We start from the raw sequence: 24,443 nt of genomic DNA, 5'->3' as shown, positions 1-24,443 counted from the left end.
ACTCTTTGCTGTTGTTTTTGAATCGGAGCCTCGCGCTGCTACTGTTTTAATTCAACTCCGCTCTCGGGCCGCTCTTTATCCGCTCGCCGCTGCCGCTGCTTTAATTCAACTCCGCTCCCGGGCCGCTCTTTATCCGCTCGCCGCTGCCGCTGCTTTAATTCAACTCCGCTCCCGGGCCGCTCTTTATCCGCTCGCCGCTGCCCCTGCTTTAATTCAGCTCCGCTCTTGGGCCGCTCTTTATCCTCTCGCCGCTGCTTTAATTCAGCTCCGTTCTCAGGCCGCTCTTTATCCTCTCGCCGCTGCCGCTGCTTTAATTCAGCTCCGTTCTCGGGCCGCTCTTTATCCTCTCTCTGCTGCCGCTGCTTTAATTCAGCTCCGCTCTCGGGCTGCTCTTTATCCTCCTGCTGCTGCTTTCAAGAGATACGAGAGCCTGAATCCAACATAAAGCAGCTCAAGTGTGGTAAGGGAAAGGCTGATTTGTTTTCTTCTCCCTAGCCCAGGGGCATGAGACCCGTTGACCCTGGCTGAGATCAGCGCAGTCAGCACAGACTAGGGATTGAACCTGGAACTTTCAGGTTTTGTTTCGGATTGATCTAGCAAAGAGCCGGCACAGACATGGATGGGCCAAGTGGCCTCCTACTGTTCTGTGGTTCACACTGGACATTGAATCTATGCAGTGCGCCATCTGTTCATCAGCTTCTGCCACTTCACCGGCACCTCTACCTCCACCAGATAAGACTGTTTCAGCGTAATGAGCTTTGAGCCAAAGTGCACTGACTGTAGATGGTATTTTATCCCCTTTTAATAGTTATATATAAGTTCCAGTACTGATAAGCATATGAAAGGAGTAACCAGTTAATGTGTTGTAAAGGAATTAATTTTCTCCCCTCTGATACACTACCACTTTCTAATTCTGAAAGAAATACAGCTAAAAGAAATTACCGTACAAAAGGAAACCATTCAGCCCATACCTGTGTAGGTGCTGGCTTTTCAACCAGCGCTGTCTACTCAAATTGCACTTCTCTGCCCTTTCTATGTATCTTTTTATATTCTTTGCTTTTGAGTAGTTCCCTTCTAATTGATGTTAATAGTCGCTGTGGCAATAGCCGTTTGTGGTAAAGCATTCTACGTTCTGATAACCTGTGTGACCAAATTGTTAACTGTGTTCTCAGAGGACTCCGGCCTTTGGAAGCCCGAGCTAAGTGATACATCGATCTGCCACGCTCCTGGCGGTGAATATTTCGTGGAGGGCGAGACCTGGAACATCGACTCCTGCACCCAGTGCACGTGTCACAGCGGGCGCGTGCTGTGTGACACCGAGGTCTGCCCACCCATCCTCTGCCAGAATCCCATCAGGACTCCGGACTCGTGCTGCCCGCAGTGCCCAGGTATGCTCACAGCAACAGCAACTTGCACACTTAGAGAAGGCCTTCCAAGGAAGTAAGACGTCCCAAGGCGCTTCGCATGGAGCGTTATCAAACAAAATCTGATCAAAGTTTCAAAAAAAATAATCACAGCAGAGCACGGAACAGGTTCCTGAGGGACAGAAAGAGAAAAAGAACTTGGAATTACACAGCGCCTTTCACGAACTCAGGACGTCCCAAAGCGCTTTACAGCCAATGAAGTACCTTTTTGAGGTGTGGCCACTGTTGTAATGTGGGAAACGCGACAGCCAATCCGCAAACAGCCAGCTCCCACAAACAGCAATGTGATAATAACCAGATCATCTGGGTTTTTTTTTAGTGCTGTTGGTAATGGTTTAGTAAATGGTAAAAAGATGCAGATATGAGAGAGGCCATTCAGCCTAGTAAATACTGTTCTTCCGAGTGTACAACCTGCTCTGGCCTTACTCATCACCTTTCTGCCCCAGCGCCAAACCAGGAACCTTCTGCTTCCAGTTAAATCAGTTCATGGTTCAGCGAAGTCGGTATTTGCTGTGCTAATTGGCAGCCTAATTCCACAAGTTAATCATTTGTAAATGTGAAGTAGACATTCATTAGGTTCAGTGGAGGTCACTTTAGTGCAATTTAGATTAATAAAGAACGATGTTGTAAATAAATAATTCAACCAAAAGTTGCATATACAAGTGGGCTTCTGTTCTCAGCTCCCGGTCGACATATGTCAGTCAAAATTTCGGCGCTGTTTGCCCAAGCCCTTGAGTGCAGCTGAAACTCCTCAATAACCTTTATAGAGAAGGTTCACCTGCGCTGAGGAGTGTGGGCAGGAACAGCAGCCATTTTAACTAGTGCGCCACAGGGAGTTGAAGCTGGACAAAGGAAATGGGAATCGGGCAGAGAAACTGCAACAGTAAGACTACTGCTGTGCAGGATATCTACCCCAAGAGGTGCCGGGGGAAGGCCCTGAGAATCATTAAAGACGCGAGTCACCCCAGCCACAACCTCTTCGCCCTGCTCCCGTCCGGTAAGTGTAGTGTATGTGCCTTTAAGAGCCCCCTGTGTACTGTAATGCCGGTAATGGCCACTCGGGCTATATAAGCCTGTATATTGTGTTGTATCAGTTAGTTCCCCTTCAGACTTTGTTCAGTAAACACCTGTGAAACCAACTCCTGTCTTCAGTGTCTCTATTAACACACGGATACAACAGTGGCGACGAATTGGAAACGGACTTACCTGCAACTCGGCAGCACCTCAAGGACATCGATTCCTCTGGCGTCCAAAGTCGAAGAAAAGCAAGAAAAAGAAAAAGCTGTGGTTTCACCAGCTAGCCGAGCTGGTGGCAGGTACTGCAATAATCCTTCCTGGGCATCGGGCTGGGGCTCCAGCGGCTGGCTCTGCAGCTAGGCCAAGCAGCGAAGGCGGAGGCAAGCAGTAACAGACGGGGAGGGAGCACTCGGGAGACTGCCGGCGCTGCAAGCAGGTCGGCGTTCAGATCTAGCAGAGAGAGTCCGGCGGGAACGAGTCTCCACCTGTAAATAAATAAATAAAAAGAAGGGAAACCCGCGGAAAACAGCGTTGTCAGCGGCAGGGAAGCGCGGGAAGCGCCATATCTTTTCTGCAGAAAAGAAAGAAAAGCGCGGGAAGCGCCATTTTTTTTCCAGGATGCCTAAGTCTGGCAATATTGATGCTTTTGATAACGATATAGAGGATTGGACCACATATGTGGAAAGAGTGGAGGTATATTGCACTGCAAATGGAATAGAAAATGAAAAAAAAGCGTCAGTACTTCTAAATCTAATGGGCGCAAAGACATACGGGCTGTTACGAAACTTAATCACTCCAGCCAAACCAAAGGACAAGAATTTTAAAGAAATTGTTGATACCCTACAGGAGCACTTAAACCCAACACCGCTGTTGATAGCGGAACGATTCAAATTCTTCAAGAGGACTCAACACAAGAATGAAAGTAACGCTGATTACCTCACCGAATTAAGAAAGTTATCAAAGCACTGCCAATTCGGGGCAGGACTAGCAGATTATCTTCGAGACAAATTCGTCTGCGGTCTCCTAAGTGAAGGAACACAGGAAAGGCTGCTTTCTGAGAAAGATTTAACACTGGACAAGGCTTTCAGTATGGCTGTATCATACGAAGCAGCCGCAAGAGGAGCTGCAGAGATACAACAAAAGACACAGGACTTCGGCACCCATGAAATGACACAGGGTTTCGAGAGATGTTATCGCTGCGGCAGATCCACCCATGGCCAGAAGGACTGCTGGTTCAAGGACAAAGCATGCAGGCAATACGGAAAGATTGGACACATTGCACGGGTATGCCGATCTGGACAAAAAAAATCCACGGACAGGAAAAGAAAAATCAATAAAGAAAAGTACAGAAAGGTACAAATGATGACGGACAGTAGCTCCGAAGACCAGAAGAGCGATAGCGACTCCGAAAACAAGAGACTAAGCTGTCTCAAATTACATAATGTAATTGCCAAAGAAGATTACCAGACCATTTGGGTTACCCTCATGATAGCAGGGTCCCCAGTTAAAATGGAGCTAGATACAGGATCAGCTCTGACCGTCATAAATCGACGGGATTACGAGCGGCTATTTCCGCATATACCTTTAAAAGACACATCCATTATCTTGAAAACATATATGGGGCAGAAAGTATACCCCAAAGGAAAAATAAGGGTGCCTGTTGTATACAACGGCAAGGAAATACAAATGTTGTATTTATACGTTCTACAAGATGGTGGTCCACCGCTGTTGGGACGTGAATGGATTAGGAAAATACGTTTACACTGGCACTCCATTCAGGCACTGACAGTGACCAGTAAGGAAAAAAACAATGATGACGTCATACCTGAACGCCAAAGAAGTGTTTCAAGAGAAACTAGGAACCTTGAAAGGCATCACCGCCTCAATAAAAGTCGAAGATGCGGCAATTCCCAAGTTTTTTAAGGCAAGACCGGTGCCATACGCAATTCGTCCAGCAGTCGAGGCAGAGCTGGAGAATTTGGAAAAGGCAGGCGTATTATTCTTATCAACTCTTCTGCACCCTCTTAATGAACTGCTACAAACAGGAGTAATTTGGAAATGGAGCGAAGACTGTAAACGTGCCTTCCATAAATGCAAAGACTTAATCACGTCCAAAGAAGTTTTGGCTCATTACAACCCATCACTGCCAATCAGACTGGCGTGCGATGCATCCCCTTACGGCGTAGGAGCAGTATTATCGCATAAATTCCCTGATGGCTCGGAACGGCCGATAGCTTTTGCGTCACGCTCATTGAACTCAGCTGAGCGTAACTATGCCCAAATCGACAGGGAAGCACTCAGCCTGGTATGGGGAGTGAAGAAATTCAACCATTACCTACACGGACAAAAATTTACCTTGTTGACTGACCATCAACCCCTCATCTCCCTGGCAAAGGATACACATCGACTTTGCTGGTCCATTTATGGACTCAATGTTCTTAATCGCGGTTGATGCACACTCCAAGTGGCCGGAGGTAATAAAGATGTCCTCCACCACCACGGAAAAAACCATCACAGTATTAAGGACCATATTTGCCAGGAATGGGCTGCCTGAACAGATCTGATAATGGACCGCAATTTGTGTCCGAAGAATTCAGGAAGTTCTTAAAAAACAATGGGGTTAAGCACTACACGTCCGCCCCATACCATCCTGCCACCAATGGATTGGCTGAAAGGTTTGTCCAGACCTTCAAGAAGGCCATAAAGGCCATGGGTAATGAAGACATAAAACTTCAGCATAAGGTGGATAACTTCTTGTTTGCATACAGGAATGCAACACATATGGTTACAAACCAAACTCCCGCCATGATGTTCTTCAATAGAAGCCTAAGATGCCGGCTGGATTTGATCAAGCCAAACATCAGAAGGGACGTGGAGAACCGGCAATTTCAAGGCATGAATGAAAGGCCAACTAGAACCTTCCAGATAGGTCAACAAGTTTTGGCCCGGGACTACCGTACCGAGAAATGGCAGCCTGGAACTATCTGCACACGACTAGGACCGCTGATGTACATCGTGGACATCGGAGAAAGCATAATAAGGCGCCATGCTGACCAAATCATAGAGTCATCCGAAAAGGGACAACCTACACCACAACTCTATACGCTTAATGATGAAGTAGAGATACCCATAGTATCTACCTCCGATCCGGTGATACTGGAACCCGAATCAGCCTTGCCAAAAGAACCTACTACACCACCAGAAACTACTACACCACCGAGGCGTTATCCGGACCGAGTCAGGAAGCCTCCAGAGAGACTGACTTATAATTGATTAACTGCAGCAATGTGTAGATTATTTTTCTTGTAACATGTAATTAATGATTACTTAAAATATTATGTACTGGTTGGCTAAAAGGGGAGGAATTGTAGTGTATGTGCCTTTAAGAGCCCCCTGTGTACTGTAATGCCGGTAATGGCCACTCGGGCTATATAAGCCTGTATATTGTGTTGTATCAGTTAGTTCCCCTCCAGACTTTGTTCAGTAAACACCTGTGAAACCAACTCCTGTCTTCAGTGTCTCTATTAACACACAGATACAACAGTAAGAGATACCGAAGCATACGGTCTCGTACCAACAGGTTTTGAAACAGCTTCTACCCCCCAGGCCATAAGACTCATGAACGATTCATTTATTATTATTTATTACTGTTGTTTTATTTATTATTACTGTCTTTCTATTGGTATTTCTATTAGTATTTTATCATTGTTATGCCATATTTATTCCAATGTTGGGAGGACTCGTAAAAATCAACATTTCATTGTGCAGTACACATGTCTGCTGCATATATGACAAATAAAATTGAATTGAATTGAATTGAATACTGTTAGCAGGGCTAAGGCGGTTAGTAGAACACAGGGGACAGGGGACAGTCGTCTGAGGTACCCTGCTCAAAATGGCAGCAGCGTTTCTTGGGGCAGATGAAATCACGATAAAATTACATAGAATGTGAAGCACAGAAACAGGCCATTCGGCCCAACTGGGCCATGTCGGTGTTTATGCTCCACACGAGCCTCCTCCCACCCCTCTTCATCATAGAATCATCGAAAGTTACAGCACGGCAGGAGGCCATTTCGGCCCATCGTGTCCGCGCCGGCCAACAGAGAGCTATCCAGCCTAATCCCACTTCCCGGCTTTTGGTCCGTAGCCCTGCAGGTTACAGCATCCCAAGTGCACATCCAAGTACTTTTTAAATGTGGTTATCCTATCTCCCATCTCACCCTATCAACACACCCTTCCATTCCTTTCCCCCGCATGTGTTTTTCTATCCTCCCCTTAAATGCATCGGTGCTATTCGCTTCAACTACTCCTTGTGGTAGCGAGTTCCACATTCTAACCACTCTCTGGGTGAAGAAGTTAGCTTACACAGAGGACCCTGGTTTTAAGCACATCCAGCATTTTATTTAACGTAACAAGTCCAATTATTGTATCATATTACTTTGGGGAAGTTGACTTCATTTCATCCTCTCGCTAAATTGGTATCCATTCTCCTCTCTTAATCAGACGAACCCCTTCAGCCTCTGTCGCCAAGCAACAGAAGTATGCCTGGTTACTGCAAGAACGAGGAGGGCGATATCTTCTTGGCCGCTGAATCCTGGAAGCCAAACGTGTGCACCAGCTGCATTTGCATGGAGGGCGTCATCAGCTGCTACTCAGAGTCGTGTCCAGCCGTGACATGTGCCCGGCCTGTCCTGCGGAAAGGGCAGTGCTGCCCCTACTGCATTGGTGAGTAACGGTGCTGAATAAAACGGAGGGAGCAAAGGAAAATTGCACGCCGCTCTCCGTCAGTGCAGGTAGGGGACGGGGCCATCTGCTTTTGTCGCGTGTTCACATTTTAGCCGCCTGTTACAGGCTCGAGGGCATGTTGGTTCAGCTCGAGAGCACAGTGACTCTTGAGATACTCTACACTGGAGTGATCGATTGCTTTGCACAGTCAGGGAAAAAAAGTACTCGTATGGTGACATCACCGCACTGACATAACAGAGGGGGTGCAGAGGAGATTTACGAGGATGTTGCCAGGGCTGCGGAATTTTAGCTATGAGGAAAGATTGGATAGGCTGGGGTTGTTTTCTTTGGTACAGAGGAGGCGGAGGGGAGATAAAATTATGAGGGGCCTAGATAGAGTGGATAGGAAGGACCTAGTTCCCACAGCAGAGAGGTCAATAACCAGGGGGCATAGGTTTAAAATAATTGGTAGAAGGATTGGAGGGGAGTTGAGGAGAAATGTTTTCACCCAGAGGGCGGTGGGGGTCTGGAACTCACTGCCTGAAAGGGTGGTAGAGGCAGAGACCCTCATCGCATTTAAAAAGTACCTGGATATGCACTTGGAGTGCTGTAACCTACAGGGCTGCGGACCAAGAGCTGGAAAGTGGGATTAGCTCTTTTTCGGCCGGCACAGACACAATGGGCCGAATGGCCTCCTTCTGTGCCATAAATTTCTATGATGCGTTACCGCTCTGGTATGCCGAGCGACGGAGCTTCTCTACTCCGGCCTGCTTCCCCTTGCCTATATGGCTGATTCCTGATCAGTCGAGGAATACACAGGGTAAATCCATCTCTGTACAAAGGAAGGGAAATTAGGGCAAAGTCAGTCATGCACCGTTCTCCTGTACCTCCCAAGACCCCTCTGCTAATGCAGCTAATCAAGGCAGATGAAGACATACATTAGCAGAGGGGTCTTGGGAGCTGCTAAATGCTGTGTCTGCAGTTTGGGCAAATGCAAAGAGAGGGATTTTTTCTCTTTGTTTTTTAATGCAACCAAAATGGAGAATAAAAGGGGAAACAACACTCTTAACGCCCAGTTTTAACCCCTCTTATAGCCCAGTTTTAACCCATAGCTTGATCGCAGAGCGATGCTATATTCTACAGCCGTCAGCTCTTCAGGCCTGAGCCATTGCAGCCAGTGTCTTTGTTCTCCGAGGCGCACGTCTCTTAACACAGCCAAAGCCATTACTCAGCCGTGACAGCTGTGACAAGCTCAGGTTGGATGTGTCAGGCATGGTATTTTCTCCCGGTGCAGGACTGCGTTGCTGGGCTGGTGGCTGGTGGGGAGAACATCACCTTTCAGGTGACTGAACACCACATCCCTCCTCCTCCCCCCACAACCACAGGGCCTCAGAGTGTTTGCCCTTACCTGCATTCTCCCCTGTATACCCGCCTTTCCCACGATAGACTACATCACTGCAACCAGCTCCTGTCAACATAAACTGTGAATTTATTCGCATTTTAGCATCATTATATGCTCTTGTGTATTAGGATAATTATCAACAATACAACCAAAAAGCCGTGGGCAATTAGCATCTTTTCACAAGGCTGCAAGCAGTGATTCACCCTTCCCCCAAACCCTTCCTGCTTATACAATTAATCTGATCATTTAATTTAGATGTAATAATAAACATAATAGAGTATGAACCAATTGGCCCCACCCCCGAAAATACCAGCTCTTTCATTTTGGTGGGGTTCTGGTGAAGATGACGGCAGTTCTGAGTTCTCTCTTGTGAGGTTCAGGTTAATAAGGGCAGATTCTACCTGGTCACTTCTGTCATTCAACCAGGCTGCCTATTGACTCTCACACGCTATACCCTCCTCTATCCGCCTCCTCCATCCCCACACTGCACCCTCCTCTAGCCCCTCACACACTCCTCTAGCCCCTCACACACTCCTCTAGCCCCTCACACACTCCTCTAGCCCCTCACACACTCCTCTAGCCCCTCACACACTCCTCTAACCCCTCACACACTCCTCTAGCCCCTCACACACTCCTCTAGCCCCTCACACACTCCTCTAACCCCTCACACACTCCTCTAGCCCCTCACACACTCCTCTAACCCCTCACACACTCCTCTAGCCCCTCACACACTCCTCTAACCCCTCACACACTCCTCTAGCCCCTCACACACTCCTCTAGCCCCTCACACACTCCTCTAACCCCTCACACACTCCTCTAACCCCTCACACACTCCTCTAGCCCCTCACACACTCCTCTAGCCCCTCACACACTCCTCTAACCCCTCACACACTCCTCTAACCCCTCACACACTCCTCTAACCCCTCACACACTCCTCTAACCCCTCACACACTCCTCTAACCCCTCACACACTCCTCTAACACACTCACACACTCCTCTAACCCCTCACACACTCCTCTAACCCCCACTCACGCTGCACACTCACACTCCCCGCACTCTCCGATTGCTGCAGTTCTCTTCAGACTGTGGAGTTCTTGCTCCCTCTAGTGGCAATCTGCAACACAAAGGCCTGAAGATCAGAAGAGCAGGACATTTAATTACAGTAACTCCTTGCAGGAATCCTTTCATTTGTTTTTCCCTTTTGCACCCTATGGGTGGTCCCCATCAGAGGTGCCCCCCCAATGTCTTCAATGAGATTGTGAGCTTTACTGAGCTGTAATTCTGTGAGACTGCTATCAGGGCCAGGCAATCAACTAACGTAGAATTTGAAAACAACTTGGATTGTCTAATTGCATTTCTCACATGAAGCAATATTTCACGTATAAAAACGGAGTCTAGGGCCTCGAAATTCGTCTCGGGCGATGGCGCAAAGCGTATCGGCCGCCCGTTATACGCAGCGTCTGATATTCAGTTGCAATGCGGTCGATGGAACTGAATATCAGGCGCTGCGTATAACAGGCGGACGATCCGACACCGCCCGCTCTGCGCTACCGCGTATAACAGGCGGACGATCCGACACCGCCCGCTCTGCGCTACCGCACGGGCCTAACTTCTAGGCCCGGGCCTCCCCAATAGCTCAGTATCAGTAAACATGGCCACGAAGCTGTCGGGATTGCCGTAAACACCCAACTGGTTCACTAATGTCCTTTAGGGAAGGAAACCTGCTGTTGTTACCCGGTCTGGGCCTATATGTGACTCCAGTCCCACTCCAACCTGGTTAACTCTTCACTGCCCTCTGAAGAGGCCTATAGGCACAAGCCACTCAGTGGCATCAAACCGCCACCAGCGGTTCAAGAAGAAGGCCCACAACCACCATCTCAAGGCGACCAAGGATGGGCAATAAATGCCGGCCTTGCCAGCGATGCCCACCTCCCGAGAATGCTTTTTTTTTAAAGGTTGATTAAGCCAGTCGGCTACTCGGCCGTTCAAGCGAGGAAGATCCCAAATTCGATTAACATAGCTCATCAAGGGTGCAGGTGGGGGGGGGGGGGGGTGCTACAATAAGCCGCACATGCCCGTGAGCGAGGGAGGGGGAAGAAAAATCATCAGAACGAGAACCCCCCCCCCCCCCCGCTCTGAAAGTGTGCAGGGAGGGAGGGGTTGCGATTTCAGGCAGTTAAAATGTCCCGAATTACTTCCCGGGTGGTTGGCTCAATGTATAAGCAGCCAAGCGTGGATCGCAGCTGGCCAAAGAGAAAAACCAAACTGCGCAGCCAGAACAGTTTTAAGTAGCATTTCACTGACTGACTGGGAAATAGATGAAGTGCCGAGATACTTGGATCGCGAGCTTGACGAGGATCGGACTGAATTGGTTACTGATCTCGTCAGAATTCACATTCAGACTGACTGAGGGGGAAAGGGACGGCCCCCCCCCCCCAACTGCAGGTGGTCAGCGAGCAGGGATTATTGAGCGACCGCCGACACACGCAAACTCGTTTTTTCCCTTTCTATTTCCCTCTCTGCAACAGAGGAGACCATTCCGAGTAAAGTGGTGTGCCACTTCAACGACAAGAGCTACGCGGATGAGGAGAGATGGGACATCGACAGCTGCACCCACTGTTACTGCCTGCAGGGCCAGACGCTGTGCTCGACGGTCAGCTGCCCTCCCCTCCCCTGCCCGGAGCCTGTCTACATGGAAGGAAGCTGCTGCCCTGTGTGTCCAGGTAATCAGAGCGCTGACTGTTGTTCGCAGTTCCCAGGATATAGAAGCATAGAGGATAGGAGCAGGAGTAGGCCATTCGGCCCCTCGAGCCTGTTCCGCCATTCAATGCAATCATGGCTGATCATCCAAATTCAGTACCCGGTCCCTGCTTTCTCCCCATACCCCTTGATCCCTTTAGCCTTAAGAAATATATCCAACTCCTTCTTGAATATATTTAATGAATTGGCCTCTACTGCCTTCTGTGGTAGAGAATTCCACAGGTTCACCACTCTCTGGGTGAAGAAATTCCTCCTCATTTCTGTCCTAAATGGCTTACCCCTTATCTTTAGACTGAACCCTGGTTCTGGACTCCCCACCATCGGGAACATCCTTCCTGCATCTAGTCTGTCTAGTCCTGTCAGAATTTTATAAGTTTCGATGAGATCCCCTCTCATTCTTCTAAACTCCAGCGAGTACAAGCCCAATCGACCCAATCTCTCCTCATACGTCATTCCTGCCATCCCAGGTATCAGTTTGGTGAATCTTCGCTGAACTCCTTCCATGGCAAGAACATCCTTCCTCAGAGAGAGTTTGCCTCTTCTCCGCCTCCCGGTCCGCACACACTGACCAATTTCCGCCCCCCCCCCCCCTTATTTATTTTTATCTGCGGCTAATGAAGAGCATCTGCTTCGTACAGACCCTGGTTTGGCTTTCAGAGTAAAAGGTCAAGCGTGCTGACCTTGCAGCACTGACTCCAGCGAACGACTCACCTTCCCTCCGCTCCTCACATCGTGGCCCGGATTTTATGGGGCCTATGACACATGGCGTACGCTGTCGCAAGCGCCCCGCAGGTTCCAGGTTTCCGCACGCAAGGCACATGCGCGAAAATCCAGCACTTGCCATCTGTCAAGCTTCTCCTTATTTGCCCGACTACTGCCCAACGAATACCCACGAAACCTTTACGCCTGGTACGGCCTTCTTTTACCAGCGTCAGGGTTTAAATAAATGTTCAAATAAAAAAAAATTTAAACATCCACTTACATTTAAAATTAGTTTAGGTCAATTTTGCCCTGGTTAAAAAATGTTTACATTTATTTTTCAAAAAATTAAATTTTTATTTTAAATGTTTAATTAAATGGTATTTTAATTAATTTTGAACCTGTGATCATTTGTTTTTATTTCAGTGGTGTGAAATTTTATTTATTAGGTGATTCCTTTTATGCTGATGGGGATTCCGTACGTAAATGGAATCCTCATTAGCATCATAGGAATCCCCCTTTGTCATTGGTTGGCCTGGCCCACCTGATCCCAGGGACGCTGGCGAACCGCGTGCGCTCCTGGGATCCGTGAGCCTTTACGTAGGCTCACGCCTGCAGGCCCAGGACCGCAAGAGTCCGAAGCTCCGGAGCCATCAGGTAAGTACGTACTTTTATATAGATGTGCCAATTTCCCCCCATCCCCACCTCGGCATCTTTACCCCTCCCAATCGCCCCACAACACACACTCTACCCGTCGTCCCCGTTTCCCCCCCCCCTCCCCACACACACAGTGGCTCAGTGGATAGCACACTCGCCTCTGAGTTAGGAGGTTGTGGATTCAAGTCCCACTCCAGAGACTTGAGCACATAAATCTAGGCTGACACTCCAGTGCAGCACTGAGGGAGTGCTGCGCTGTCGGAGGTGCCGTCTTTCTGATGAGATGTTAAACCGCAGCCTCATCTGCCCTCTCAGGCGGACGTAAAAGTTCCCATGGCACTATTTCGAAGAAGAGCAGGAGAATTATCCCTGGTGTCTTGACCAATATTTATCCCTCAATCAACATCACTAAAACAGATTATCTGATCATTATCACATGGGTGTTTGTGGGAGCTTGCTGTGCGCAAATTAGCTGCCGCGTTTCCTACACTACAACAGTGACTACACTTCAAAAGTACTTCATTGGCTGTAAAGCGCTTTGAGACGTCCGGTGGTCATGAAAGGTGCTATAGAAATGCAAGTCTTTCTTTTTTTCTTCATTTTCTCCCAATCCCCCCCCCACCCACCACGCTCTCTACCCCCCGCAACACTCCCTCTACCGCGCCCCCTCCCCCCCGCCACAACACACTCTGTCATTCCCCCCCCCCCCCCGCGGCCGTCCCCCATAACCTCCTCTGCCCCAGCAACAACAGCTCCCTGCCCTTCGCCAGGAACACGCCCTCACACCGACACCCCCTCCACCTGGCAATGCCCCCCCCCCACTAGACCCTTCCCCTGGCGACACCCGACCCCCCCCCCCCCCACAGCAGCACCCTCCCGCCTGGCTGTAACCCATCTCCTCAACATCCCCCGCCCCCCACAGCAGCACCCTCCCGCCTGGCTGTAGCCCATCTCAGCAACATCCCCCCCCCCGCCGCCCCCCGCGGCAGGTGCAATCCTTCAGACCAACTATCCTGCCCCCTCTCCCCCCCCGGCAATGCCTCTCAACAGAAACCCCTCCCTGCTCCCCCTCCACACCCCCCCCCCACCACACACACACACCATAATACCCCTCTTCCATTCCTAAACACTACAATTAATGAAATGACTTAAGTGGCTTGATATAAGTAGTAACAAACCTGTTAAGACACTCGTATGAACTATCTGTCCGCTGCCTCAATGAATGCATCAGCGTTTAGAAGTAGGCAGGCACAGAGCTGTGTCGAGGTGGAACTGTCCCTTGAACTTTCCCCTTGTCCCCTTTCTGGGACAGCTCTGCCGGGTCCAGCCGCGGCAGAGACTGGAAGGGGTGGCGCAGCGTCCTGCCGCTCTGAGTGGGGCGCTGTGTTGAAGTGCCTGCCTTACTGGCGGGACCTACATCGTTAGGAACAGAGTGCGACAAATTTTGAAGACCATTTTGTCGCCCTTGCACTTGCTGCCTTTTCCTGTACAGCCGCCATGAGTTAGCGCAAGGAGACATTATTTTAATGGCTCCACCATTAGCGGCCGTGCCTTCAGCTGCCGAGGCCCGAAGCTCTGGAATTCCCTCCCTAAACCTCTCCAACTCTCTACCTCTCTCTCCTCCTTTAAGACTTTGTCACCTGCCCTAATATCTCCTTATGTGGCTCGGTGTCAAATTTTGTTTGATAGTCGTTCCTGTGCAGCGCCTTGGGACAGTTTACTACGTTAAAGGCGCTACATAAATACAAGTTGTTGTTGTGCTTTTAATTCTAGTTGTAAGTACCTCCTGAATCCTCCACAGCACCCCTCAAGAGAAATTTATTTAATCCAGCTCCACTGGATTAGATGGTTTCCTCTGTGCACCAACTTCATCCAGTGGCCAGAGTTTGTTTTTACAATGTCGAAGTGCTGAAACACAACGTGGATTCATTCCATGCGACATTCCTGGCAAATACCACAGTGAATATCCAAACCATACAGCTGTTCACTTACAGGTGTTTGTACTTTAAAATGCAGGAGGACCAAAGTCATTCACAGGTGTCTTTCATGCTGCTTTGCTCACTCTCTCTCTCTAGACTTGTACATGCCAGAGCCCACCAACATCCCCATTGAAAAGTTTGACCCGAGGGGAGAGATTGAAGTGGAAGCCCCATTCTGGCCGACGCCCAGTGGGAACGAAATCCCCGCCCACCTTCGAGACGATGGTAAGTGAGACAGGCATTTCAGTCCAGCTGACACACGTCCTCTCTTTGTAATCTTCTACCCCGTACATTTGCTACGATTGGTGTCTTTGTTAAAAAGCCTTTCGGTGCCCAGAAAACAGAACAGTTTCAGTTGGAAGTGAATGTGCAGCACTGGCCAGTCAATACTGTTTCTGTTAATATTTTGGGTAGACAAGTTTGGATTGCCCCATAGAATATAATATGACCAATTGATTCCACCATGCACGCCATTGGGTGACACATTGTGGATGGAGTGTGCAATCTGTTCTGGTTACAGCTCATGTTATTGTTGTTTTCAGATCATTCTTTTTTTACTGTATTATTTGTCACACAATTTCACTGTTTTGACCCCTCCTATCAGAGCTCCTGAAAGCCTTGATTAATTGCCGGGGAGGGGTACAGCTTCATGGAGGCTAGTCGCCCTGCAGTACCTCGCTCCATGTTCCAGCCCTGACAGTCAGTGTCAGCATGATGTTGGACCATAGGGGAACACCGTAGCCCAGCTCCATCCTGACGGCACACCCGTACTGCCAGGAGCAGCGGTGCTGGATAGTGACCACAGGAACAGGAACGCCAGTCAGCTTTCTCCCACCTAATCCAGGAGTTACTCAGATCAGCTCATGTAGCGCAGATGGGGGACAGTGACCCCTGCTGGAACATGCTCACCCTGAATAAACTAAGCACTGAGAGGAGAGGGGAAGGGGGAGGGAATCCTTACCCCCGGCAAGGAACCAGCAGTTACAGGAGAGGACGAAAAATTGAGGCTGATTTTTTTTTGGGGGCGTTTCTGATTTGTAATATTTTTTTAATTGTTCCTCCGCACCAGCTTTAGTTCTCCGTGAGATAACGTTAATGTGGGTAATTAGTGATGCAATGCTGGATTTAATTATCCTGTGAGAAAGCCTGTATAATCTGCTGGCGCCCGAGGGGACTCAGGAATCATGGCCTGTTAAATAAACCAGTAATGCAGCACCCTCTATCATTTAGTGACTCTTTGTCGGCGCAGTTCCCAGGAGACAGAGCTGTGGAAGACACAATCCATTGTGCAACTATGAGCTTTGTAAATCGGGAGTCGGCAGCCATTTCTGAGATTAAGGCAGGCGTCCTCGTGGCACCCGCCATCTTCCCATCTTTTACAGTTCCAGTTGTTCAACAAATAAAAGAGTTGTTCATTTCTTAAATCCGTTATTCCCTAGACAGCCGTCGGAACTTTCAAGTTGGGCGGGGGGCATATAACGGGCGACAGCAGACCAGCCATCCATTGTACACCCGTCTGATTTGCATGGGAGCCAATGGAAAGGAAAATCAGGCGGGATGCGTAACTATACTTCATTTCACCCTATCGCCATATCCATCTATTCATTGCTCCCTCATGTACTTATCTAGATTCCCTTTAAGTGCATCTATGCTATTTGCCTCAACTACTCCCTGCGGTAGCGAGTGCCACAATCTCTGGGTAAAGAAGTTTCTTCTTTGAATTCCTTATTGGATTTATTAGGGACTATCTTATATTTATGGCCCCCGGTTTTAGTCTCCCCCACAAGTGGAAACAGCTTCTCCATATCTACCCTATTGAAACCCTTCATAATTTTAAAGCCCTCTATCAGGTCACCTCTCGGCCTTCTCTTTTCTGGAGACAAAAGAGCCCCAGCCTGTTCAGTTTTTCCTGATAGTTATAACCTCTTAATCCTGGTATCAACCTTGTAAACCTTTTATTGCATCTTCTCCAGTGCCCCTATATCATTTTTGTAATATGAAGACCAGAACTGAACACAGCACTATAAGTGTGGTCTAACCAAGGTTCTATACAAGTTTAACATAATTTCTCTGCTTTTGAATTCTATTTCTCAAGAAAACAGTTGAGGAGAGCAGTGAATTTAAAATGAATGAACTAGCATTGAAGTATAAAGTGGTTGTTGAACAGTATTGAACATGTGTAGCGTGCCCTCTCTCCTGTGGGCTGGCATATTGAATGTTCCTCTGCCTCAGCATCCTTTGTGTAACCCCCCTTACTGACATGGCATTGTTTCCCTCTTCGCCTCCTGTAGAGAACCTCCGTGTTAACGCGATAGGTGGAGACTATCCTCGGTACAATGAAGACTCTGCCATGCACTCTGTGGCGTGGGTAGCACTGCCCGTTATGATCGCCCTCATTCTAGTCATAGCTCTGCTGCTGGTCAACCAGAAGAAGCAGTGGATCCCGGTGCCCTGTTACAGAGCTCCTACAAAGGTACGGTGTCCCTTGACAAATTCCTCATTGTGAGTGTGCTCTTAAATCTTGGTTCAGGTAAAGTGTGTGGGGAGTTTGTTTTTTTTCCGCAGTAGGACATCCCGAATAAATCCCATAAACTTCTACTTGTCCAGCATCTAGCACAGTTTGCTTCAAAGTTTCAGAATGTTCAGATCACTTACCCTAATTATGGGAGTTAATCGCCACCTATTTGGGGTGAAGTCGAATCATTTCAGCCAAAAAGCCACGGGATTTTGTGCTCACGCTGACCTTTTATACTCACATTATCGACTGGGTGGATTTCAGCCCAACTGGTTCTTAAGTTACAAGTTGTGGCTGATGTGAATTTGCACCATGTGCTATGGCCATGGTAGATCATTAATATGCTATAGTGTAATTTGAAAACCTACTGTAAATGTAACCATTCAAAGGTTCTATAAAATAAACGGCCTCTGTCCCATCTCTTATTATTATTGATCATATTAGATTTTTGGATATTAAGGGAATTACGGGATACGGGGATAGTGCGGGAAGGTGGAGTTGAGGTAGAAGTTCAGCCATGATCTTACTGAATGGCGGAGCAGGCTCGAAGGAATTACTCCTGCTCCTATTTCTTATGTTCTTATCTAAAGTAATTGTGTGGTGCATTTCTCCTAACTGTTACATCCCCATTCATTTTCTTCCCTTTTAACAGCCCACTTGTTGATTTTTTTTTTGGTGAAATATTTATACTTTAAACAGAGAGCACTGTTGACTTTTTAAGATAATTGGCTGGGAAGAGTTACTGAGCCTGGCGCTGTGAGGGAGCTGAATTAACACATGGGGTTGGTTGAAGCTGAATCACTCCGGGTTAATTACTGCATCTTTCCTGCGGTTAATTCAGCTCCATAACTCCTCAGAGCCAATTACCTGAATGTGCTTGGCAACTCACTGTTTAAGAAAAACTAATAATAAGAAGCTGAAAAAAAAAGAATGGGCAGGTTCTTAGCTCTTGGTTTCAAAAGGAAGGACAGATGGTGAAGCTCGCTCTTTATGTGGTAAATGTAGTTTAGAAAATGTAAGGGCTGATTTTTTAACTTTCAGGGGGGTGGCAAACAACGGGTGGTAGCGGACCGCCTGCCCGTTACACACCCGGCCCGATTTTGTTTCCCATTAGGATCGGGCTCAGCTATGATGCCCTACAGGGTCGAATAGTGTGCTGGTACTCAATGTGAAAGCTCACACGTGAATAACGGGCGAGTTCCTGGAGGGTAACTGGTTCCCATGGAACCCTACCCCAGTGGTACAATGAAGACTCTGCCATGCACTCTGTGACGTGGGTAGCAGTGCCCGTTATGATCGCCCTCATAGCTCTGCTGCTGGTCAACCAGAAGAAGCAGTGGATCCCGGTGCCCCGTTACAGAGCTCCTACAAAGGTTCAAGAAGGAGTTAGATATATTTCTTAAGGCTAAAGGGATCAAGGGATATGGGGAGAAGGCAGGGACAGGGTACTGAATTTGGATGATCAGCCATGATCTCATTGAATGGCGGAGCAGGCTCGAGAGGCCGAATGGCCTACTCCTGCTCCTATCCTCTATGTTTCTATGCACCTACAGGAGGAGGCACGGACGAGTGAGAAATTAGGCTGGGTGTGTAATGAGCAGCTGATCCGCTACCACCAAAAGCTACAATCAGCCCTGTATAAGCACAGTCCTGCTGGACAGTATCTGTGTCTGTGTGGAGGTCAGGCGGGGGTCAAATTTGAAATGGCTATGATGCCCCGATTGTGGAATAGCAGGCGGACGCTCAGTGTCCGTCCTCACACATAGGCAACAGCAACTTGAGTGAGTGGTCTTCCAGTGCCTGCAGAACTGTACCCCCCGGCACCTTCGGGAGAGGATTAAAGCAGAGAATTGGAGCGGGAAGCAAACTATTTGTCAACAATAAGGGACAGGTGGAAAATTGCCAGCACGGTAAAGAAATTGGTGCGTTTGATATTCTGTTTGAGGGATTGGGAATGACTCCAGCTGAGTCTTGTTTATTCTGTTTGCCCTTAACAGCCTTCATGTCTGAACAACCAGCTGGTGTATGTGGACTGTAAGAAAGGAACCATGGTTCAGGTGGACAGCTCCCAGAGAATGCTGAGAATGGCAGACCCAGACTCCAGACACAGCGGTTTCTACAGCATGCCAAACACAAAGCAGAACAACTTTCAGGTGGACAGCTTCTATCAGACGGTGTGAGACACCTCTCTATGCAGAAAGACTTTTTCTTTACCCGCTACAAAAAAAACACAAAAAAAAAATCACAAAAAAAAAAGCTACAATTGTGCACTTGCTTAATGGACTGTATTGGGTTTGTGAATTCATGTACAGCTCTGAGACTTTAACGGGATGGGCTCCGTTTCACTCCTACAGTGTGCCAGAGAGAAAAAAAAATCATTCCCGCTTTTCCTTGTGATATTTGACCAAGTGTTTACTAGAACACTTTAGCACCAAAGTTAAAGTTACTACGATTTTTTCTGCATGTAATATATAGCTGTAGAGAGAAGAAGGACATTGTGCGGAAGGAGAGTCCTTTCAGGTTGACTACCAAACAGCAACTTTCCAAGATTGTGGACTCTCTCTAAAGTTTTCTCGCTCTCTGTACCTGTTAATGACAAAGCCTAACCCACTGAAAACTAGAGAGAAAGAGCTCTTGGCATGAACGTCCTAGAGTATGCCACAAGTACAAACTATATAAGAGAGTCAACATGGTCCCAGGCCTACCATAGAGACAACCTTTTCTGTACACATGGGAACTTAAGATAATACGGATTTTGTTGTTGTTGTTGTTTCTAAGAGCATGGCAGATGTTAAGGGTGGGTTGACTGAGGCCATATTAAAGTGTACTGTGTGCTGCTTTTTAATGGCCAGTTGGTTGGCAAGGACAGCGCGAGGGCTGCGGCCTAAACTTCCTTTTTTTTTTGTTTGTATGATATTAGCACTGGATCATGTAAAGATACCACCAGAGATGAGGACAACCACAGCAGGCTTTTCCCTGAAAGCTACCAGCCTCTCTGGTGGGTTCCTAAGAGTTTCGGAAGGTGGAAATAGAAGAAACTTTGTTGGACAAAGTTCCTGCTCGATACTAAAAGAGAAAAAAGACTGGGTTTTGTACTTACTGGTATGCAGATTAGAGACTGCTTCCGTGATAGGAAGCTTCGTAATTATATATTACTCAAGCACCTTTTTTGAAGCTCAGAAAAAGGAGATTATGCTTTGTGAAACATTAGCATTATAGGAATATTTATGTTAATATATACTATGCTAAAACAAAAGTATTTGTACATATATATAATTTTCTATGTTTTCCTGTTTAATGTATTTATATCCTAGAGAGATTTTATCCAGTTAAAAAAAAAATTAGCTTAACAGGCATTCCATTTTAGTGCTTGATGGCTCACAGGACTCGCGAAAGGAAAGAGCATCTCATTTTACCTAAGATTTTGTGCCTTTTTGCTGATGGCTTCAGCATTGTTCTCGCTTCTTCTGATTTCGGCCCACGAAGGGCTTTAAAGATCGCACAATGGGTCTCACAGTTATCCATAATACAGTACCAATGCTCGCCAATCTTGATTTTTATTTTCTGAAAAGTCACTTTTTTTTTGTCGCGCTATTATGTCGTTGATCAATTTGTACAGCTTATTGTGTCAGTCTGTTGTTTGATTTCTGTTGCAATTTAACCATGAGGATATGATGCACTGGGCAGCATTTTTTTTTTCGGCTCCTGTTATAAACTGTATGCTTTGTATTTGTTTGTCTCCCCCCGCCCCCCCCCCCCCCCCACCCGCGGAAGGTTTGACGGAAAGTTTTCCTCTTCCAGATCCCACTGGAATGCACCAGGCTCTCTTTATCAAAAAAAAGTCTTCCCCGCCCCCCCCAATGGTTCAGCGAATAAATGCACAGCCTGGTTCGACACTAAGCCCACAGGACAGGAGGGGTCCCAGCCTCATTTCCCAGGCCATGCTTGAGGCAGCCCATCTCAAACAGGACAGCGGTCGGGATGCTGCAATTGGCCGAAAAGGTCCAAAGGTTGGGGGAGACATAATAATAAGACGTAGGAGCAGGAGTAGGTCATTTGACCCCTCGAGCCTGCTCCGCCATTCAATAAGATCATGGCTGATCTGACCTTGGCTTGATTTTTGTTGGTTGAGGACGAGATGTGAGTACCCTTCTGTTGACTGGCACTGATTGTCTAAGCACACATGAAGAATGGTCTCTTCAGCAAGGCACCAAAAGCAAACACCATCCATAGAACAATAGCCCAGCAAGAGCAACCACCTTCAGGAAAGGAGGGGGGTTGGAAGAAAATTGCAATAAAACTGAATGGAATTAATCAGATTGCCTAAGGTTATGAGATCTGCACTGAGTGACTCCAAATCTTTGGTGATTTCAACCTCATCTTAACTCACTTTGCTGTCTCCTCTGAGTTCACTGCCCTCCCTAAAGCTCTCGCTGCATATAAACTCTCCTACTCGTATTCACGGCTGCCCCCCTTTAACTTGCCATCTTACGTGGACTCTCTATTCCCATTGTCTCAGTCACAGACAAGGCCATCTTCGATCACTTTGTTGTATCCCTCACCACTCACAGTCCCCTTCCAACCTCATTTCCTTTTGTATCTGCTCCTGGTAAAAACTCTTCCTCCAACTCCCAACTGTCTAGTCTTTGGCCCTCCATTCACCACAATAGCTGTTGATTAGCTCGATCACTCCCTCACCACTGCCTTTGATGCCCTTGTCCCCGGTAAAATCCTCACTCTCTTCCAACTTGGTCGGTCCCTCTGGTATGGCCTCCATCATCGCTCCCTTAAGTCAAAGGGGTGCAGACTTAAACATATCTGGCACCCAGTTGGTTTAGCCATTAGTCACCAGATCTGATTGGACCACACGAAGTACGATCAGGCCCTGTTCTCTTCTGCGATAACTCCAGAATCACCCTGGAACCTAAAGATAACCCACAAATTCTTTTCTCCACTAGCTAACCATCTCCTTAAACCCCTCCAACAACAAATGCGAGGAGCTCATGGACATTTTTGTCACTAAGATTGAGACCATCCGTTCCGTTTCGTCTGCTGCATGCTCCCCCTTCCCTTGCCCAACAAGCCAAGGTTCACCCCTGCCCTAGCCCTGAACTTGTATCTTCTGGTTTCTCTCCTATCTCTCTCCTCGCCCTCTCCGAGCTCATCTTTGTCCATGAGACCCACCTCCTGCTCTCTCAACCCTATTCCCACTAAACTGCTTACCACTCAACTTCCCTTCCTGGCTCCCACCCTAGCTAACATTGTTAACAGTTCCTTCTCCTCAGGTATTGTTCCCCTCCCTTTTGCAACTTCATCAGCACCCCGTTCCTCAAAAACACATCCTGTGTCCTTGCAAACTGCCACCCCATCTCCAACCTCCCCTCCAGAGTCCTTGAACGTGTTGTTGCCTCCCTAACCCTTCCCCCAACTCCACGTTTCAACCTCTCCAATCAGGTTTTGCATTCTTCCAACTCTGGCCTTTTACTCATTGCCCCCCCCCCACCCCAATCCTTTCGCACCACAATTGGCGGCCGTGCCTTCAGCCGTCTAGGCCCTAAACTCTGGAACTCCCTCCCTAAACCTCTGCGTCTCTCTACCTCTCTCTCGTCCTTTGACACGCTCCTTAAAACCTACCTCTTTGACCAAACTTTTGGGCACCCGTCCTAATATCTCCTCCTTTGGCTCGGTGCCAGTTTTGTTGTCTTGATTACGCTCCTGTGAAGCGCCTCGAGACGTTTTTACTACGTTAAAGGCGCCGTGTGAATGCACGTTGTTGTTGACTGAGGGGAAAGGTGGGTTTTTCTCCAGTTCAGGTTGTATTATGGGTAATTGTGAAGAGCCCCAGATGGCATTGAAGGCATCACAAACACGCATTGTCTGAAAAGTTTGAGGGAGAGAGCCAAAAAAGAAATGACGTGCTTCCTGTTACCGAAGAGTTACTAACAAAAGAAGAGCTGCTGGAATGTTGGCATTGATAAGCTGGACTTTTTTTTGTAGTATGCCTATTAGTGGTTAGAACTTACTAAATGTATTAAATAAAATGACAGGTCTTGGCACTTTTTGTACTAATTACCCCTTTTTTGTGTAATACCTTTTTAAAGTGCTTTCACGAGAGAATCCATTGCCCAGTTTGCTTTAATGTGAAAACATTTGTACTTTTTTGTGGTGGAATTCTCAAGTATTGTTGTAGATACTTGGGGTCAGAGCTTGCTGAACTTGAAGCTGGAAAAAAAAAGAATCTAATTTATTGTTTGACCTAATTTATTAATCTGAAGATTAATGAAAAGTTAGAACATTGCAAGATGTACGGTTTTTTTTTTTTTGCGCTATTTGTACGGGAGGGAAAGAAAGGTGATCTGGTTTAATTAAGAGTCGAGATTTTCCTGTCTATGTGACTTTTTCATTTTTCCCACCAAACTATGGTTACTCCCTGAACCCTGTCTTCCCTGCTGCCTCTCCCTCACCTCCTCTCCTCCCCTCCCCTCCCTAACCCTCCCCCACTGCCTCCCTTGCAAACAGGAATGAAATTCTTCCTGTCTGGTCAACAGAGATATGTTCTGTCAAGACCAATTAATTGTTCATTCCTTTCCCAACCAAAAGAGTTATGTTGAGAAATGTTTTTTTAACAGGTATTGTTCACTGCTTGTGTTTTTTTTTGTGATTGTGATTGAATTCTGGAGAAGACAAAAAAAAACTAACAGGATGCAGGACATATGGGGTAAGATGCTTTTTTTTAATATTAGAGGGGGGGGAAAAAAGATTGCTGTCCACTACGTACTGTATCCATTACACTCTTGTACTTTGGTTACTGTTGTGCTAATGTAAAATAATGCAAATTATTTCTAAAATAGATGCGTATGTGGCACTTGGCGTGCACCGCAGTTCCGCAGTTTGCTTGTTTACTTTTTTTTTTAAATGTAAGGCATTTTCTTGTAAATTTGCTCTTGACAGCACAATAAACAACGTTAAACCCACTGCTACTGTCTATGGTTGTGATCCCGAGCAAGCCTGAATTTGGAGCGGTCATTTCGTACCCACTTTCCCAGGCAAGCCCAGTTCGCTGAGCAGCAAGCTGCATTCGGTCAGTTACCACATAGCGTTGGACTCGTCCGACTTTGGAGGAGACCCAGACGCCTTTCAAGTGAGACACCCAGGGACGGCTAGAATGTAAAGTAGATGCAAAATGTCTTTTTTTTTCTGTCCTTCAGATGAGGCAGTAAACTGACGTCTCTTCTGCCTAGTTCAGGTAAGCGTTAACGATCCCA

The 24,443-nt window shown here is 47.4% G+C and overlaps 1 protein-coding gene across 4 annotated transcripts in view; it reads left to right on the top strand.

Annotated features, from left to right (window-relative positions):
• The window catches only part of crim1 (cysteine rich transmembrane BMP regulator 1 (chordin-like)), a 190,368-nt gene extending 166,216 nt beyond the window's left edge, over positions 1 to 24,152 (top strand). For 2 of the 4 annotated variants that reach the window (XM_085980042.1, XM_085980035.1), the window contains 7 exons: positions 1,173 to 1,388; positions 6,945 to 7,166; positions 11,097 to 11,291; positions 14,760 to 14,888; positions 16,955 to 17,136; positions 19,176 to 19,352; positions 20,099 to 24,152. In XM_085980042.1, the coding sequence (XP_085836168.1) occupies positions 1,173 to 1,388; positions 6,945 to 7,166; positions 11,097 to 11,291; positions 14,760 to 14,888; positions 16,955 to 17,136; positions 19,176 to 19,352; positions 20,099 to 20,113 (1,136 nt within the window). In that variant the 3' untranslated portion in view covers positions 20,114 to 24,152. Of the gene's footprint in view, positions 1 to 1,172; positions 1,389 to 6,944; positions 7,167 to 11,096; positions 11,292 to 14,759; positions 14,889 to 16,954; positions 17,137 to 19,175 lie in introns of all 4 variants that reach the window. The other 2 variants (XM_085980057.1, XM_085980051.1) reach the window with 2 other exon arrangements.
• The last annotated feature ends 291 nt before the right edge of the window (positions 24,153 to 24,443 follow it).

This window comes from Somniosus microcephalus, chromosome 3, assembly GCF_052327205.1.
Source record: "Somniosus microcephalus isolate GS21.2 chromosome 3, FLI_Smic_1.0, whole genome shotgun sequence".
Classification (NCBI taxonomy): Eukaryota; Metazoa; Chordata; class Chondrichthyes; order Squaliformes; family Somniosidae; genus Somniosus; species Somniosus microcephalus.
The sequence above is the reverse complement of the archived record's forward strand: the minus strand, read 5'-3'. Positions and strand labels throughout refer to the sequence as shown.